The sequence below is a fragment of the Momordica charantia genome (assembly GCF_013281855.1).
Source record: "Momordica charantia cultivar OHB3-1 chromosome 11 unlocalized genomic scaffold, Mcharantia_2.0 BLBB01000011.1, whole genome shotgun sequence".
Lineage (NCBI taxonomy): Eukaryota > Viridiplantae > Streptophyta > Magnoliopsida > Cucurbitales > Cucurbitaceae > Momordica > Momordica charantia.
The window spans coordinates 4,214,801-4,231,211 of record NW_028275159.1 but is presented as its reverse complement, the minus strand read 5'-3'; the positions used below and the strand labels follow the sequence as shown (position 1 = coordinate 4,231,211).

At 28.0% G+C, this 16,411-nt stretch overlaps 1 protein-coding gene and 1 non-coding gene across 2 annotated transcripts; both read right to left on the bottom strand.

Moving 5' to 3' along the window:
• Window positions 1–464: 464 nt before the first annotated feature.
• On the bottom strand, window positions 465–536 carry TRNAM-CAU (transfer RNA methionine (anticodon CAU)). Its single transcript has one exon. It is a non-coding gene; the product is annotated as a tRNA-Met (tRNA).
• Window positions 537–3,274: 2,738 nt separating this feature from the next.
• On the bottom strand, window positions 3,275–4,637 carry LOC111019769 (uncharacterized). Its single transcript, XM_022296263.2, has 2 exons — window positions 4,382–4,637; window positions 3,275–3,966 (listed from the first exon to the last, which is right to left on the bottom strand). The coding sequence occupies exons 1-2, from the start codon at window positions 4,547–4,549 to the stop codon at window positions 3,433–3,435; spliced, it is 702 nt and encodes a 233-aa protein (XP_022151955.1). The 5' UTR covers window positions 4,550–4,637; the 3' UTR covers window positions 3,275–3,432.
• Window positions 4,638–16,411: the final 11,774 nt, after the last annotated feature.

Sequence of the window (16,411 nt, the reverse complement as noted above, 5' to 3'; positions counted from 1 at the left end):
TATACTTGCGTTTTCTTTCTTTTTAAAACAAAATGAAAATATATTAAAAAAGAAAAACTAAAAACAGGAGAAATGAAAAATGAAAAAATGAAAAAAAAAGGAAAAAAGAGAAATGCAAAAATGTAAAATAGAAAAGAAAAAAGAAAAAAAATGAGAATAACAAGAAAGGAAGAAATGGAAATGAAAAAGGAAAGAGAAAAAAGAAATGGAAAAATAGAAGAAAAATAAATGAAAAATAAAAATAAAAAATAAAGAAATGAACGACGAAAATAAACAGAAAAGGAAAAAAAAGAAATGGAAAATGGAAAAATGAAAAAAGAAAAGAAAAGAAATAAGGAAAAAAACGGAATGAAAAATGAAAAGAAAAAATAAATTTAAAGTAAAAAAAATGAAAATGAAAAGAAATAATAAAAAGGAGAAATGAAAATTGACAAAAAAGGAAAAAAAATTTACGAAAGCCACTCTATCAGAGCCAGGTTTCGATCCTGGGACCTGTGGGTTATGGGCCCACCACGCTTCCGCTGCGCCACTCTGATTAGTTGATATTTAGATGACTATAAATTTATATATTATTTTAATGTCTACTCATGCAACCGTTCCCACTGGTTCAATCCAAATAAATTTTATATTTTAACGTGGTTGACTAAAAAAGCAAAAAGTACTTTATTTGTAACGGAAAAGAATTTTAAAAGATAACAATATATTTTAAATGCAAAGGAAATTTCTATATCTAAAATAAAAACATATTATGCAATTCTTAAATCCAACACGTTAAATGTAAAAGCCAGATTGTTGTTTTTATTTTACATTGAATTATTTTCATAAAATTGAAAATAAACTACCCACAATTTGTAAAATACCCTTCTTAATTTTTGGGTTAAATGCATCAAATGGTCTCTAATTTTTTAGAAAATGATAAATGTAATTTGTATTCTTTTAAAATTCTCATTTTTTTAATATATACATCTCTCAATTTTATTTAATGGGTTAAAAATTCTCTTAAGATTTGTTAAAAAAAAACTTATATTTCATTAAATTATTATTTAATTAACTTATTTGGAAGATATGGACATGCGACTTGAGAAAAATTTTATTGATCGGTGACTATAATTTTGAAAATAAATCTACATAAAAAAAAAGAATATTGAAGATAAATAAGTTGAATTTGTGTCCAATAACATATTCAAATAACATGTTTACGTATTCAAATATGTTAACAAAATAATAATTAAAAAATGAATAAAAAATTTTGGCATTGCCTAATTAAGTCAAAACGGGGATAGCTCAATAATAATTGACATATATCTCTTACTAAAAATTTGTAAGTGCTGTAAAAAAAATAGAACATTGCCTAATTAAAAATAAAAGTAAAAAACTCCCTTTAACGACCCGGAAAATTAATTAAAAAGAGATATATTTGGTGTGATAGGTTGGCGTGTCGGACAAAAACACTGCATTTAAGGTTTTCTTTTTCCTTTATATATATATATATATATATATATATATTTTTTTTTTTTTGTACACACTGCATTTAAGTTGTTGCATAATCGATATCGCATTTTAGGCGGGGTTCGTAATATTTTTATTTTTATTTTTCTCGAATTTGATAATTATTTCTTTTTTATTAGAAAAAGTAGACATATTTGATAACTATTTTTTTCTTGGGTAAAAACTAATAACTATTTTTTTCTCTAAATTTTTAAGTTAAGAAAGTAAATTCTTTTATGTTATGTTTATTTTCTTAAAATTTAATAATGATGATTTTATTTATGTTTAGAAAAATTTGTAATTTTTTTTAAATGTCCAAGCAATATTGAAAAATTTTCTTAAAATTGAGAAATGAAAAAAGAAATGGTTATCAAACCGTTATGTTACTCAAAAATTGGAAACGGAGAAAAAAAAACAAAAAATGACAACATTAGTAGACGAGCCCATAAGTTTTCCTTTTTCACATATTAAATTATAATTTTTGATTTATGTTTAATTTAATATCTAAAAATTCAAGATTTAATTTATTAATATAATCCTTTAATTTGATTAATTCTCTCTATTTTTCACAATCATATCATTGTCATTTTCACTTGTTTATCGGCATCATCATCTCTCATATACAATTGTGCATGTCTAATCACTCTTCCATTTTAGAATGGATTTGATATAATTAGGAAAAATCTTATTCTAAAAAAGCCTTATACACTGTCACTTGTATCTCTCTTTAAAATTTAATCTTAATTTATTTTTTACTTGTAGCCAAATTTTGTTAATTTTCTTTTAAAATTAAATTTTAACGTTTATCTGCAAATAATCCGAGTTAAGAAACGAATTTGACATATAAACTTCTAAACAAGGTTTAATTGGCCATTAAACTTTAAAAAAGTACCTGATATGATTCTAAAATTTTAATGAATTTTTCAATAAATTCTTAACTTTAAAAGTATTTAGTAGGATCAATTTTCAATTTAATAGATATCTAAATTCTAAAAAGAATTTAATAAATACTAGTTGAGATACACAAAATTGAAAGTTCGTATTTACAATTTTTAAATTTTATAGTTTTATCATACACATCATTAAAAGTTGAATACGTATTAAGCTCTTCTAAAATTTAGATCCATCTATTAAACACAACTCTAAATATCTAAGGACTAAATTTATAATCTAACAAAATAAAAAGTATTGCAATAGAGGTGTTTATCCTATCCATTAAAATTTTGATAAGTTGGAGAGAGAAATACAGAAAAAAAAAGAAAAATAATTGGAAAATACTTGCATAGTAACATTGGTGTTTGAACATTTATCTCTATCCTAACCATAAAAAAATTGATAGTTCAATATTTAAAAAAATATCTACCTTCATTTCTCTATTTTATTTGTCCAACATTTAATGGCAGGTGCAAAATTGTCCATATTTGCATTTTTTCTAATTTCATTATTATTTAAAAAGAATGGTCTATATTTGCATGTATCCTTCTTAATTATTTGTGCAAAATTTGATGCTCACCACCTATTTTTATATATATATTTTCCAAAACTGCCCGTTATTTTTTTTGCAAATTATGTCCTTAAAATTGACCGAAAATACTTGACTCCGGAAAATTTTGTTCTTTACCATCATTAAATATCTGACAATTAAAGATAGAGAAATATAAAATATAAATATATAAAATATCGAATGGTCAAAGAAAAATATTTCTGACGTGAGAAGTCAAATTGACGCAAACTAGAAAGTGAAATTAATTCTTAGAAGAGATTGAAGGTGAAATACGAGAGAGAATTGCATTTGAAATTTTCAGTTATTATTCGCAGTCAAAAGTTTGTTCGTTCGAATGGAAACAGCCCCAAAATCAAGTGCATCGATCAATTTAATTTACACACAGATATATATCAGATAACAGGGAGAGGGAGAGGGATAAATTGTTTTGGAAACCCTAATTAGACATTATTGATTTCTCGATTGGGGCGTTTTCCGGCGGCGGCGGCGTCGGAGCAGCAGACGACGTCGAGATTATAGAGGACGGGAAGCATTGAGAGGGAGCAAACGAAGACGAGGACGGGGCCGAAGATCCAGAGGAGCATCGGAAGGGCGGCGTAGAAGAGGCGGTTGCCGACGGTGTTGAGGATGAAGCCTTTGTCGAGGAGATCGGAGATGTAGTCGGAGGTGACGGCGGCGGCGCCGGGCGGAATGTTGATCAGAATGTTGACCTGGTTTATGAATCGGATGGAGAGGGAGTGGCAGAAGAAGGAGAAGAGGAACAGCGTTAGTAGGGTCACGTATTTAAGGGCCACCATGAAATCCCCGTGGGCCCCGTATACGGCGTCGTTTAGAGGCTTCTTTATGCTGTACGTGCTGCTCAGCACTGCCGCTAGCCCCGTGCACAGCAGAATCGAGGTTGTGGCCATTAGGGTGCATCCCATTATCGTGTTCCTCAGCGATTGGACGGCCAGGATGTTCTTCTTCTCATTGTCCTGTCCCACACCACACAATCCAAATAAATAAAAATACATCATTTTTTTAATTTATTTTTTCAAGATTAAATTTTCACATATTAGTATCAATTAGGGAAAATGAGAGTCGGCCCAAAAGCACCTCCTTTTTTCAGGGTCGTGGAGGTGAGAATTTGAGCATAGTCATCGAGCTATAGGCAAATTCACATTCAAAAATTCTGATAGCTATCTAAAAATGATTCAAACATATAAACCTAAAGATTATTAGTGATGAAGTAGGTTAATAAGAAGAATGATTCTAGCAGTTGAAAAATTAATAACATAAATCCAATGCTTTATTTTGTCATATAAAAATTAGATAAAACTAAGAGATGTTTAATGGTAATTAGGAGATCCAAAAATTTAAAGTAGAGGTGATCAGAGAGAGGAAACAGACCTGTAAAATGGTAGAGATCCAAAAACGTCTGGCATTAGTATTAATGCCAATGAGAGTGGTGAAGGGCTGAGTCCGAACTCTGCGCCAAAGCCATGCATGATACCCAATGCTTATCAAGAACGCCAAAGGAACCAAAATTATGTCCAAATAACACCTCCTCCATTCCATAATAATAATAATAATAATAATAACTCTCAACGATATTTTCTAATTCTCTCTCTCTACATATATCAAACTTTGGTGTTTCTCTCTCTCTTGCTGCCCATGCCTATATATAGAAATTATAAATTGAGAGAAGGCAATGAATGCATTTGGACTTAATTGAAGACGTGGTTCACTTGGTCAAGCAATCAAAACCCCTTTTTCAATTTCCTTTTTTTTTTATTTTAAAGCATACATCTCTTTTTTATATGTGTTCGGGCCAGCTTATACGACTAATCTCATGAGACAACCGCTTGACACCACTCTACTATATTTTGGTTGTCATTATGAGATTTGAATCCATTTTCTTTAAATTCTTTTGATTTACTTCGACCATTTTAGACCAATGAGTCATCAATGGTTAAAAAATTATATATATATGTTTGTGTGCTGAAACTTCGTCATATCACTAAATCACAAATCAAAGTTACACCACAGAAAGAGCAAGCACTTCTTTTTCTCCCCATCTCCTCCTTTATCACCAAATTTCACGCCTTTGTGGGGGTTTTCTTTTGTCCTTTATGCTACTTTTAATTCTCTCTAGCTACATTGGCTTATAATACATATTTTGAAATTATTATATATATATAATGTTGTTTAGTGCGATGAATTAATCGTGCGTTCTAGTGGGAGTAGGAGGATTTGAACGAACCATGCATATCATGACATATATATAAAAGAAAAAAAAATGTTCAAATCAACTTTTAAGAGACACGTCATTGTTACTCATTGGCGGGCTCCTGTACAATTTAATTATTTGCCTAACGAGGGTGAGAAATAGTTTTAAAAAAAATTGGTAACTAATGAAAGAAACTTGGGATGTTGATTTGATCCAGGATTTATGGTTTAGGAGATAAGTATTGAGCAAGATATATTGAGTTCTGGTAAAAAAAAAAATATTGGAATCAAAGCTTATGTTTTAATTATTTATTGAAGTTTTTGATTAAGGAAAAGAATATGGTGACTAATATTAATTACCATTTTATTAAGTACTAGGCCAAGATGTTGCTTGGTTATTACTAATCTAATTATAACTTCTTCAGTAACCAATGTTTGAAACTTGAAAATTTAAGTTAATGATATATGTCAGGTTGAATTTATGACCACGACTCTAAAATAATAGAGATAACTTTGGAGGAATTCAATGATTGGATTCAAGTAAATCATAATATACTAATTCTTTATGATCAGCTTCATGGAGAGCGCACTGTTATATCACGATCTTTGATAAAACAAACTTTGTCTTTCATTCGTTCAATACAAATTCGCTATATGAGCAATTGTTTGGCCTAATTAATTAAAACAAAAGAGGGTTAAAGTTACTATCATCAATTTAAGAGGATGATCACATGCAATATCATGCGGTGAAATTGGGTGAGCAAACAATGGAAAGATATTTATACCTCAAAATTAAACAAATAATAATCAAAATATAATCAAAGAATAAACACCAAATTATTAGATTCTCAAAGTTTGTTGGGGAACGTGAAACTAATTTAATTTTGCCTCTCTCTCAATAGCCAAAAAAGTATGGCCTAAATTTTTGAAGTATAGACGTAAGTGTTAAGTAGTTACAATATCTTCTTTGATGAGTCGTGCAAAAAACATTATATTGGGGAATTGTTAGGAAAACGTATAGCAATATATTTGTTTGTTTTATTTTTTTCATGTGTAGTTAGTTAGTTGTGATTTAAGTATGTCGTATGTAATGCATGACTTGTTGTTTTGGATTCAATCATGACTTTCCGAAACGAATTAAAATAAATTGTAATATATATATTAGAAAGTAAAGATTACAAATCAACTCATCACAAATTCACTTTAAACGACGGGAGTTTCCAATCAGTTAGGGGTGTGAGAACTTCATTCTTCTGTTATTGTATCTTTCATCTTCTATCGCCTTCTCTTTGCTATTTGTCATGGACCACACACTCAATAATCCATCTAAACTACATCTATTTCTTCGCCTACGAAAATTGTTCCTAGCTCAACAAGCTAAGTGGTTTTCATTAGATTTGCTTGATTGAGAGGTTTAATTTGATCGCCTCATATTCAAATCCTTATACTTCAAGTCTTTGAGTACGTATGGTTAATTGTCGGTTAATTGTTTTTTTTTTCCTTTTGGAAAACTATATATTAAGAGCTAGCTATTTAGAAGTTGTTAGGTTAAATTTTGTTTGATAAATACTTTTCTGAAAGTTTTATTTATTTATTTGTTTTTAGTAAAACAAGTAGAGGAGGGAAACATACTCTTTGCAGAGATACAAACATATTTTTATTGTTTATAAGAGAAAATAAATAACTTACGATTTAACCAGTTACAGATTCTCGCTACAATACACTCAACTCTAACAAAAGTTTACACAATCTCTATAAAAAAAGGCAGAAAAAAAAACGGATAGGAAATCAATCCTGGGTAGACTCAAGTACCTCAAAAGAAAAAAAAATGTTAAATACCATAAAAAGACAAAATCACGTAAATAATCGAAGGAGATTCAAAGGTTTAATAATCAACGCCGACCAATATGAACATAACTCAATCATAATTGACATCTATTATTTCTCTTGAAGTCAGAGGTTCAAATCTTCCCGTCCCAATTTATCCTATTTAAAAAAATTAATACCATATTTGTTTATTTATTTATTTATTTATTCAGTTGATATATATGTGTCCACCTTGACAGCAACCCAATAATAAGAAATGAATAAAAGCAAATTGGCACCAATTAATGAAGCAAAATTCTTATCCCGGTTGAAAAAAGGAGATCCACTACAGAGCCTAATTCATTGGTTCCTGCTCTTTAATTTTGTGCAAAATCCATGCACATAAATTTAATTAAATATTGTCTTATTTATCCTAAATATTGTATATATAATTCAACAATTAACAAAATTATTTGGGTCTTATTTTTTCGGATAGGAACATAGTTCAGTGAAATAAGACACTGAGATCGTTTTTTTTTTTGTTTACATTTGAAGACTTTGACTATCTTTTTTAATTTAAAAGATTGTCCAGAGAGGCATCTTTCATTCTTGTACTGTAATTTTTTTTCAATAAATTTTAAAGTATAACATGTTTGGGTTATATATTAAAAGAAAAATAAATCATATGTGAACAATGAAGTTGACAGGACAGGAAAAAGAATTCATTAAAATTATTCAGTTTGTTTCTACTCTTTTATTTTGAAAGTTTTAAAACTAATTAGTTGGTATTTTTTCCTTTTAATTCAATGGGGTGAGAAGTCCTTTTCATCCATGACATATATTTTAACTAATTGATCTAAGGTCATATTGATATTAAATATCTATTCAAACTAAAGATTGAATCCAAAAAATTAAATTATCATTATTTATTATGCTTCCTCAATTTAAATTAAATGCAATTTATTTATATTTTATGCTTCCTCAACTATTGATCTTTGAAATAATAATAAGTGTTTTATTATGTTGGAATTGTCAGAGTTAGAGATGGTAATATTTGACATTGAGTTATTTTTTAATACCAAGTCAAATACCAACTAGAAGAGCCTTTTTTTTCCCCTTTTTTTAGCCATAATTACCTTGGGTTTTGTGCTCGTGACACTATTTGTTGATGTTGATTTCTGCCAAATGTTAAAGATTGACGAGAGCTCCTCTCTAGCGAACTATATCGCAAAGCGAGTTGGAGGTGCGAAAACAAGAAGAGCACTCCGAAGCTCAAGTTAGTTCTAGTTCGAACTGGACAATTGACAGACAAAATTGCATACTTCACTAAGTAGAGTGAAGGTGTATTTATAGGGGATAAGTGGGCATTACTCATCTTATCAATTGTTTTCCGGGTAAGTACTAAACTACTCTTTATTGTTAATGGTACCCTATGACATCCGAGCTTGCTTCCAATGAGCTCAGATACGGTTTGTCTTTAGGGGAGTAAATTCCACTATATCGATCTAGGAGCTCATTGTAAATCTTGACCACTGAGTTCGGTCCACATGGCCTGCGAACTTGCCTCCCAACATGGTCTAATCATTATTTTGACAACCAAATGTCTATTAATTATCTACTAATGAATGGTAGGATTTAATTAAAATCCAGAAATTCAAATTCATTTTGAATTTGAAAATGAGGGAGCAGTTGCCCTAATATCTCTCAACTCCCTCTTCACCGTGTGTGTGAATAATACGGTGTGTGGAGTTTTCTTCCGAAAACATGGAGAGTAAGAGATTCCTAAAATCAAAAGAAACATAGAGAAAGAACTTAGAGTTCTTGGTCTCAAAATTCTTCACCACTTGAAGAATTCAGATGGTGAATCGTGAAATTTTTTCGTTCGTGATTGATCTCCGACCGTGACTTGTTTTTGTGGATTCCGAGATTTTCTTAAAGAATATTCTCCTATAATCAATCCTCTCTCGTGCTGCCTTGTCAGACTCTCACTGGTATGTTTCCTCGTCCACGTAGCACCAAATAAAATAACTCATACTCTGCTTCTTACTCAGTTCATCACTATAATTCCCATCATTCCAGCTTTAATGATTTTTTTTCCCCTCAACGGGATGGAATTAAAACTTCTAATTTTCGAAAGGCGAAATTTAAATTTCTAATTTTTTAGGGCATTTAAAAACTTAATCAGTTGGTCCGACTTTAATGATTATTTTTTCCTTTTTCATCAGTTTTATTGTCTGTTATTAGTTTATTATTTTTTTAAAAAATATATCATGGAATGGAATCTGTGAAAGTATTCTCTTTTAATCTTGGAACCTCTTTTCGTAACAATAATTTAATTACAAAGTAGAGCGTAAGTATAAAGAAACTTATACATTTATTTTTTTATTCTGATTATTAAATGCAAGAAGAATCCTTTTCCAAAAAAAATAATTATAATAAATTGCAAGAGGAATCTCCTAACTCAATTATTGTATGATACTTTTCAAAAACAAAAATAAAACTAATTAAGAAACGTTTTTTTATGCAAAATGTTGCTTCATGACGAAGGTTTTTATATTAAATTGATCCTAATCCAAATTAGGGTATTTTAAAGTATAAGCCTAAAAAATATTAAGTTAAACGTAGAAGTTTGAAGTTTGATGATCAACAAAAATAGAATTTAACCTTTTAACTAGAGCTTGTTCAAATTTGTAAAAGGGAAATTTTTTTCCGGTAGTGAACCCACCCCATAATTTTTTTTGGGTAGTTCTCACCCTAACGAGAAATTTTGAGAGATGCAATAGTGAGAAAGCTTTTCTCGTTCTTGTTGACAGACACGTCCTCTAGTCATTATACTATGAACATAAATTTCCCCAAAGTATTGTTTTCCCAATCCTAAGGTTTTTTTCTTTTTTCTTTTTTTTTTGGACAGAAAGTTTATAAGTTAAAAAATCAAAATTTGAAACTCTCTACCAAAAAATGCCTCATAAGCTAATTTTAAAAGATAAACAAAATCAACATTTATGGATACATAAAGTGAGATAGTGATGATAATTATGAATTAGAAGATATTAGAGTCGCCTTCATTTATTTTAAATTAAATGGTATTTTAATTTAGACTATATTTGATGGTCATTTTCATGGCCACACTAAGTATAAAATAATGGTGGGTTGTTGATGCATTAATTGGTTGAAGAAAATTGAAAAAAAAAAAAAGAAATGCCAAAAGTTTCATCTTAAAGAAGCAAATGGGAAGGGGTCTTCAAAAGAGAGATGATTAGCTTGGAATTAAACTATATATTATGGACTTGATTATTAACAATTTTGATTTAATTTTTTAATATAAAATTAAAACTAATTTTTAATCATGAATCTACTTTTTGTTTCAAAAAAAAAAATCATCAATTTACTTTCTACGAACATTATTAAATTTATAACAAAAATTTGTAAACTAAAAAGATTAAGGTTAGTTTGGGATTTTTTTCTATTTCTTGTTTAGTCTTCTCTCATTCTTTTTATTTTAAATTTTTCTTAGCAAAAGTATAAAAATATTTTTGTTATGTTGGAGGAGGAATAATGACATGCCATGTGTCATAAAAGATATTGTGAGTAATTCAAACATATAGGTCGAAACACAAGTGTCTTTTTTCAGTATAACATGTCGGGAGGGGATTCGAACTCACAACCTTGTGGTTGGAAGTCTACTCCAATTACCGCTGAGTTATGCTCGCTTTTGGCATGGATTGGCTATTAGTGAAGGAGAAAGACCAATCAATCGAACTAAGAAGAATCGTTTCTCAACTCCCCACTTTCCACTAACACTGTATTCACGCCATCCTTTGTGAAACGTGTGTCGTGGTTCATCAACCGTTCTAACTGTTCTACACCTATAAATACTAGAGGTAATTCTATCTTCACGTATGCTCAAATTTGGTTGCATATTTGAGACAAAAATTAGTTTGGGTCTCTACTAACTTGTGCGTGGGAGTGCGACTCTGATTTTTACAAGTCCCGACTTAGTTTATCATTATAAAATTTTTTGAGCGATCATTCAACTAAAAACATATTAATTGTTCTTGTTTCACTCTTTTTCGTTGAAAAATGAAAAAAAAAATTTGGGTGACTAATTTTAGTCAAATTAATAATATTATAAAATCCCCACTTAAAAAAAATATCTATTATCTATCTTATAAGTAAAAAAAATTTTAAAATTCTTTTATTTATGTCGGAAACAATAAACAATAAATCAAATTCTCTCGTATAATTTAAATGTAATTTCTCAGAGAAAACCATAAACAACTTAATTTAAAAATTCATATTTATAATTCATTATTCTGTTTAAGATTTCCAAAACATCTGAAAAAGAAATAAAAATAAATCAAAAAACATAACTTTTTTAGGGAAGAAAAAAATGAAAGTGTCCGGGAAAATTTGGCATTTAAATGTGACAGAAAACGAATATAAGATGTGGTGAGTAGAGGGGAAGTTGTAGAATTTGGGGCATTGTGTGGCCGACAGTTGATGGTTTGTGATTTCCACATAAGGCCAATATTATTGCCTCTACCGAATGCGACTTATCTCTTTAAAGTTTAAATCCGAGTTCCAATTTCTGATCATTTTACCTATGTTTAATTCGACCATAAAGAAAATATTTGTAAAAAAAAATTATCAAATTTCTGCAAATAAAAATGGTTTGATTTCAACAGTTATTGACATCTGTACTTGATTAAATCATAAGTTTTAATGTCTCGCTCCCACTTGTACTAAAAAAATTGACATGTTTGAAAATGTTTCCGTTTCTTGTTTCTCATTTACAATTCTATTAAGAAACTTAAGTATTTTGCCAGTAATTATGTTTTTTGTTTCTCAATTTTTGGAACATTCTCAAAATTGTATAGAAATTTTAGAAATTGTTTTTGTTCTCGTTTTCCATTTATTCCAAAACATAAATAGAAAGTTGAATGCATGGATGGTGGGGTCATGCAATTCATTTTTCTTTATTAAAAATGAAGAGACAGAAACAAGAAACATAAATATTATCGAACGAGTCTTAGATGTTCAAGTCCAACCCACCAAAAAGTAGTAGTACTAAAAACATAGTATACGCAGAATTATAGTAATGTCTATACTTGGGTACATCTCTTTTAAGAAAATTAGGAAATTAAATAATTGATGGTACAATTACACCATTTATTGAAATTTAGAGGTTAATTTATTCTAAACTTGAGCATAGGTAACTAGTTAATATATATTATTTATCAAGAGGTTGGACGTGTTGTTGAATTAAAAAGAAAAAGTAATTAATTAAAAAAATTATCTTTATTTTAAAAACAACTAACATGATTAAATATGATAGGTGAGCAATATATGTGGAATATGTATAAAAGTTAGTGACAGAATTTCAACTCTAAATTTCATAGTACCGTATTACTAAAAACCTTTTTGTGATAAAGAAGCTCAGCAAATCGAAATATTTTTGGTTGGTTTTTAATTCTTAATTTTTTTTTTAATTCAACTACACGTGTAGGGTAGATTAGAACTTTTGATTTTTTTAATCGATACATGTATTAATCAATTAACTATATTCAAGTCAAATTTTATTAATTTTAATTAATCTCAAAGTGACCAACAAAAATCTTGACGATCTTCATTAATTTGCCCAAGAAAAAAAAAAGTTAAAAATAAATAAATAAAAAGGCCCTTTGAGGCAAAGTGTTTAATGATTATAGATAGACAAACAGAAGTGGGGCATGTGGAGAAAACCAAACCATGTGCACATAATACGTCTGAAGTTCATTTTCTTTATCTTCCTTGTGGAATTATTTTGTAGTTTATAATTTATAATTTAATTTAGGTTTGTGAAGGGAGGAGAAAAAGGAGTGATGTAAAAGTTCTTTTGAGAAGTTTTTATTTTTTAATAGTTAATCTTATTTAATTAGAGACTTGATTAAATAAAATGTTTGAAAAACTATAGCATATTTTAACTTTAAAAAAATCCTTCAAATGAGTGATAGGTAAAAGATTTAAATACTATTTTAGTCTATGTACTTTAATTATTTTGATTTTTACACTTTTAAAATGTCTATTTTGGTCTTTGACTTTGATGATTTGTTTATTCTAGTATTCGGACTTTCAAAAGGTTCGTTTTGGTTATTGTACTTTTAAAAATCGACTATTTTAGTTTCTATTTACATAGTTTTACACATTTATCCCCAATTACTTTAATAAAAAAAATTATGGCCACATCTCAGTAAAATTTAGCAAATGAAGTATGACTAAGATTTTGGAGGGAATAAATAAGATAAAACTAAAAGTGAAATCACCAAAATAATCACTTTTTAAATTATAGAGACTAATAGTGTGTTTGCGAGTGATTTTGGATGACCAAAATCAATTTTGTGTTTGCCAAAATCACTTTCATTCCCATTAATTACGTTTGGCAATCATTTTTAATTGATTTTTAAGGTATCATTTAGATTGTGACTTTGGAAAATCAATTATATTTAATTTTTTTTTCAAAATCATCTATTCTATCGTCATTATCAAATACACTGTACATTTCAAATAGAAGAACTAAAATGAATAAAAATTTATAATAGAGACCACACAGACGCTTTGAAAATTCTTGGAGCCTATTTAAACCTATAGAAACTACAAATAAACGTAAGTTTATTAGGAGAACAAATGGTCTGATGTCAAACTTTTTGGAATTAAGAAACTTTTACAAAATATTTCTGAATCAAAATTAATTATAACAAAAATTCATTCATTGCCGTTGAGGGCCCGATCTTCCTAAACTCAGGCTCGGCAGCCGTGGGCTTCCATTTGATACTATTGGGCCTTTTATGGGCCTTGCACGATGCCGATCTTTGGAAAGGTCCACAATACCAGAAAATTCTCCTTTTGAGCAGAAATATTAACGGCTTTTTTTGTATTAAAAAAAAACTACAGCATATTTTGAGATCCCAATTATTATTTATTTTTTTTCTTTTTGAGTACGTAAGGAGGGGATTTCAACTCATAACCTTTTGATTAGAGATATATGCTTTAATAGCTATACTCTCGGTTTGGCATTTTGGGATCCCAGTTAAATTGATGTTTAAAAGTAAAAAAAAATATACATAATTTTGTCTAGAATTAAGCCCGCTGATATTAAGGCGACATTAGTGTTTATTGTTAGATATTTTAAATAAACTACTAAATGATATTCTTAATAGAAAATACCCAAGTTTAATTAATTGTAGGTTTGATTAGTATTTAATATTCTATATTTTAAGGCGGTAAAGTATCTAATTGGTTGTTCTTTATTTGATCGTTTCAGGTATGTTTGACATGTTTGAAACTATTTTTGTACTTAATTCTTTTATATATAACAAAAATAAATGAATATAAAAGAATTGTTTTCAGTACAATATGTGGAGTGGGAGATCGAACTCACAACTTGGTTATATATAAATGTCAATTACCACAGAATTATTATGGTTTTGGCATAATAATCGTAATTTTAAATATTGCAAAAATTACTAAAAAAATACTATAAAAATATAGTATTATAAAAATTCAATAATTCTTTCCACCCATTACGAGATTCCATTATAATTTGGGATAATCCGATTTATTGAATAACAAATTTTTAGAAAGAAAATGAATTTTTATATATTAAAAAAAACTGAATATAATCATGATAGTTTATATAAATCAATTATCAATAACTTTTTCTTTGGTACAATCAATTATTAATAACTATCCCTTATTAATTTAGTGACAGCCATGTTTTTGTTAATCAAATGGAGCCAACATTATTCTTAAAAATTAATAATAAAAAAAAAACTCGAGCTAACTTAATTGATAAAATCATATCCTATAAATTGACCTTAAATTATTAGTTGGTATAAGAATGAGATATAATTTATTTATTTATTTATGTATTTATTTTGAGGAGAAAATATAACTTATTTATTTCAATATTATGTCAATTAATATTTATTTCACAACTACTAACCACTGGTTGGTTTGCTAATCATCAATTAAGTTATCTGTTATAAAAATAAAGCAGTTTATTAATAATTTATTGGTACGTAAATATTCTTTCAATATTAGTTCAATTTTAAAATGAAAAAAAAAAGTTGTTGAAATAAATCTTATGTTTAAAGTTAGCTTGTCTTTTGAAGTATGAAACTAAAAACAATAACGTTGGCTAAATGAGTTAAAAATTAATACTTCATTATAATCAACATACTTTTTTTATTATTTTTATCATTATGATAATGTATTGGCTAGTTATTGACTCAAATGACAGAGAAAAATATATCATAACATTGATCAACGATTTGTTTTTCTAATTATTATTTTTAGAAATTAAAAATTTATTTATTAACCGATCTAGCCAAATTTTAATAAAAAGAATTTATCTCCAACCCAAAGTTCGAATTACCATATTCTGTGCTAAAGAAACAAATAAAAAGGGGATTTTTTTTTTAACCACATTTTTATTTTCCAAACGGTTATATTTTGTTGGTAGGTATAATTGAAATCTCTGTCCTACTTGAAAATCACTTTAAATGTTTTAAAAGTAAATTACGAAGATGTACGTTAAAGAATAAGCACAATTTAAAAATTAGGTTAGAATACTATTTTGGTCTCGGTACTTCTAATTTTAGTTCATTTCGGTCTCTATACTTTTAAAATATTTGGACTCTGTAGTTTTAACCTTGGTTAATTTTTTTTTATTTTAGTCCATGTACTTTCAAAGTATTCATTTTGGGCCCTGTATTTTTAAAAACTGACTATTTTTTTTATTTATAAATTATACACATAATCTCTTTAATATAAAATTATTATAATATTTTAAGAAATATATTGTTGTCGTGTTGAAATTGTGATCGGAAAAATGATATTAAAAACAAAATAGTGACCTTTTAAAAGTATATGGGCTCAAACAGACATTTTAAAATTACAAAGACTAAAGTGAACCAATACATGTACCAAAATAAACATTTTAAAAATTTAGGTACTAAAATAAATCAAAGCTAGAAGATTAAAACAGTACATTGGCCTAAAAATTAAACAAAAAGTAAAAATGTTTAGAAAAAACATTTAAGACTGTATGGACTATATACATTCTTTTCACATTAGTTCATTTTTATTTGCTGAATCCAATAACTGGTTATATATAAAATAAAATAAATGTAGAACAAAGAACAAAGGGTTGAGAAGAATGAATCTAACCCCATTCATGAATCTCCAAATACATTGAAGATCATGAACTAAAATTTAAGATGTTTTTTTTAATTGATATTTGATTTTGAACACATAATTTGAGCCCCTCTTATAAAAGTAATGAATTGGTATGTTAAAACAAAGATGCCAAAATGACAATTTTGCTTTTATTTTATATTTTAAAAAATTAAACTTATGAAAACTAGT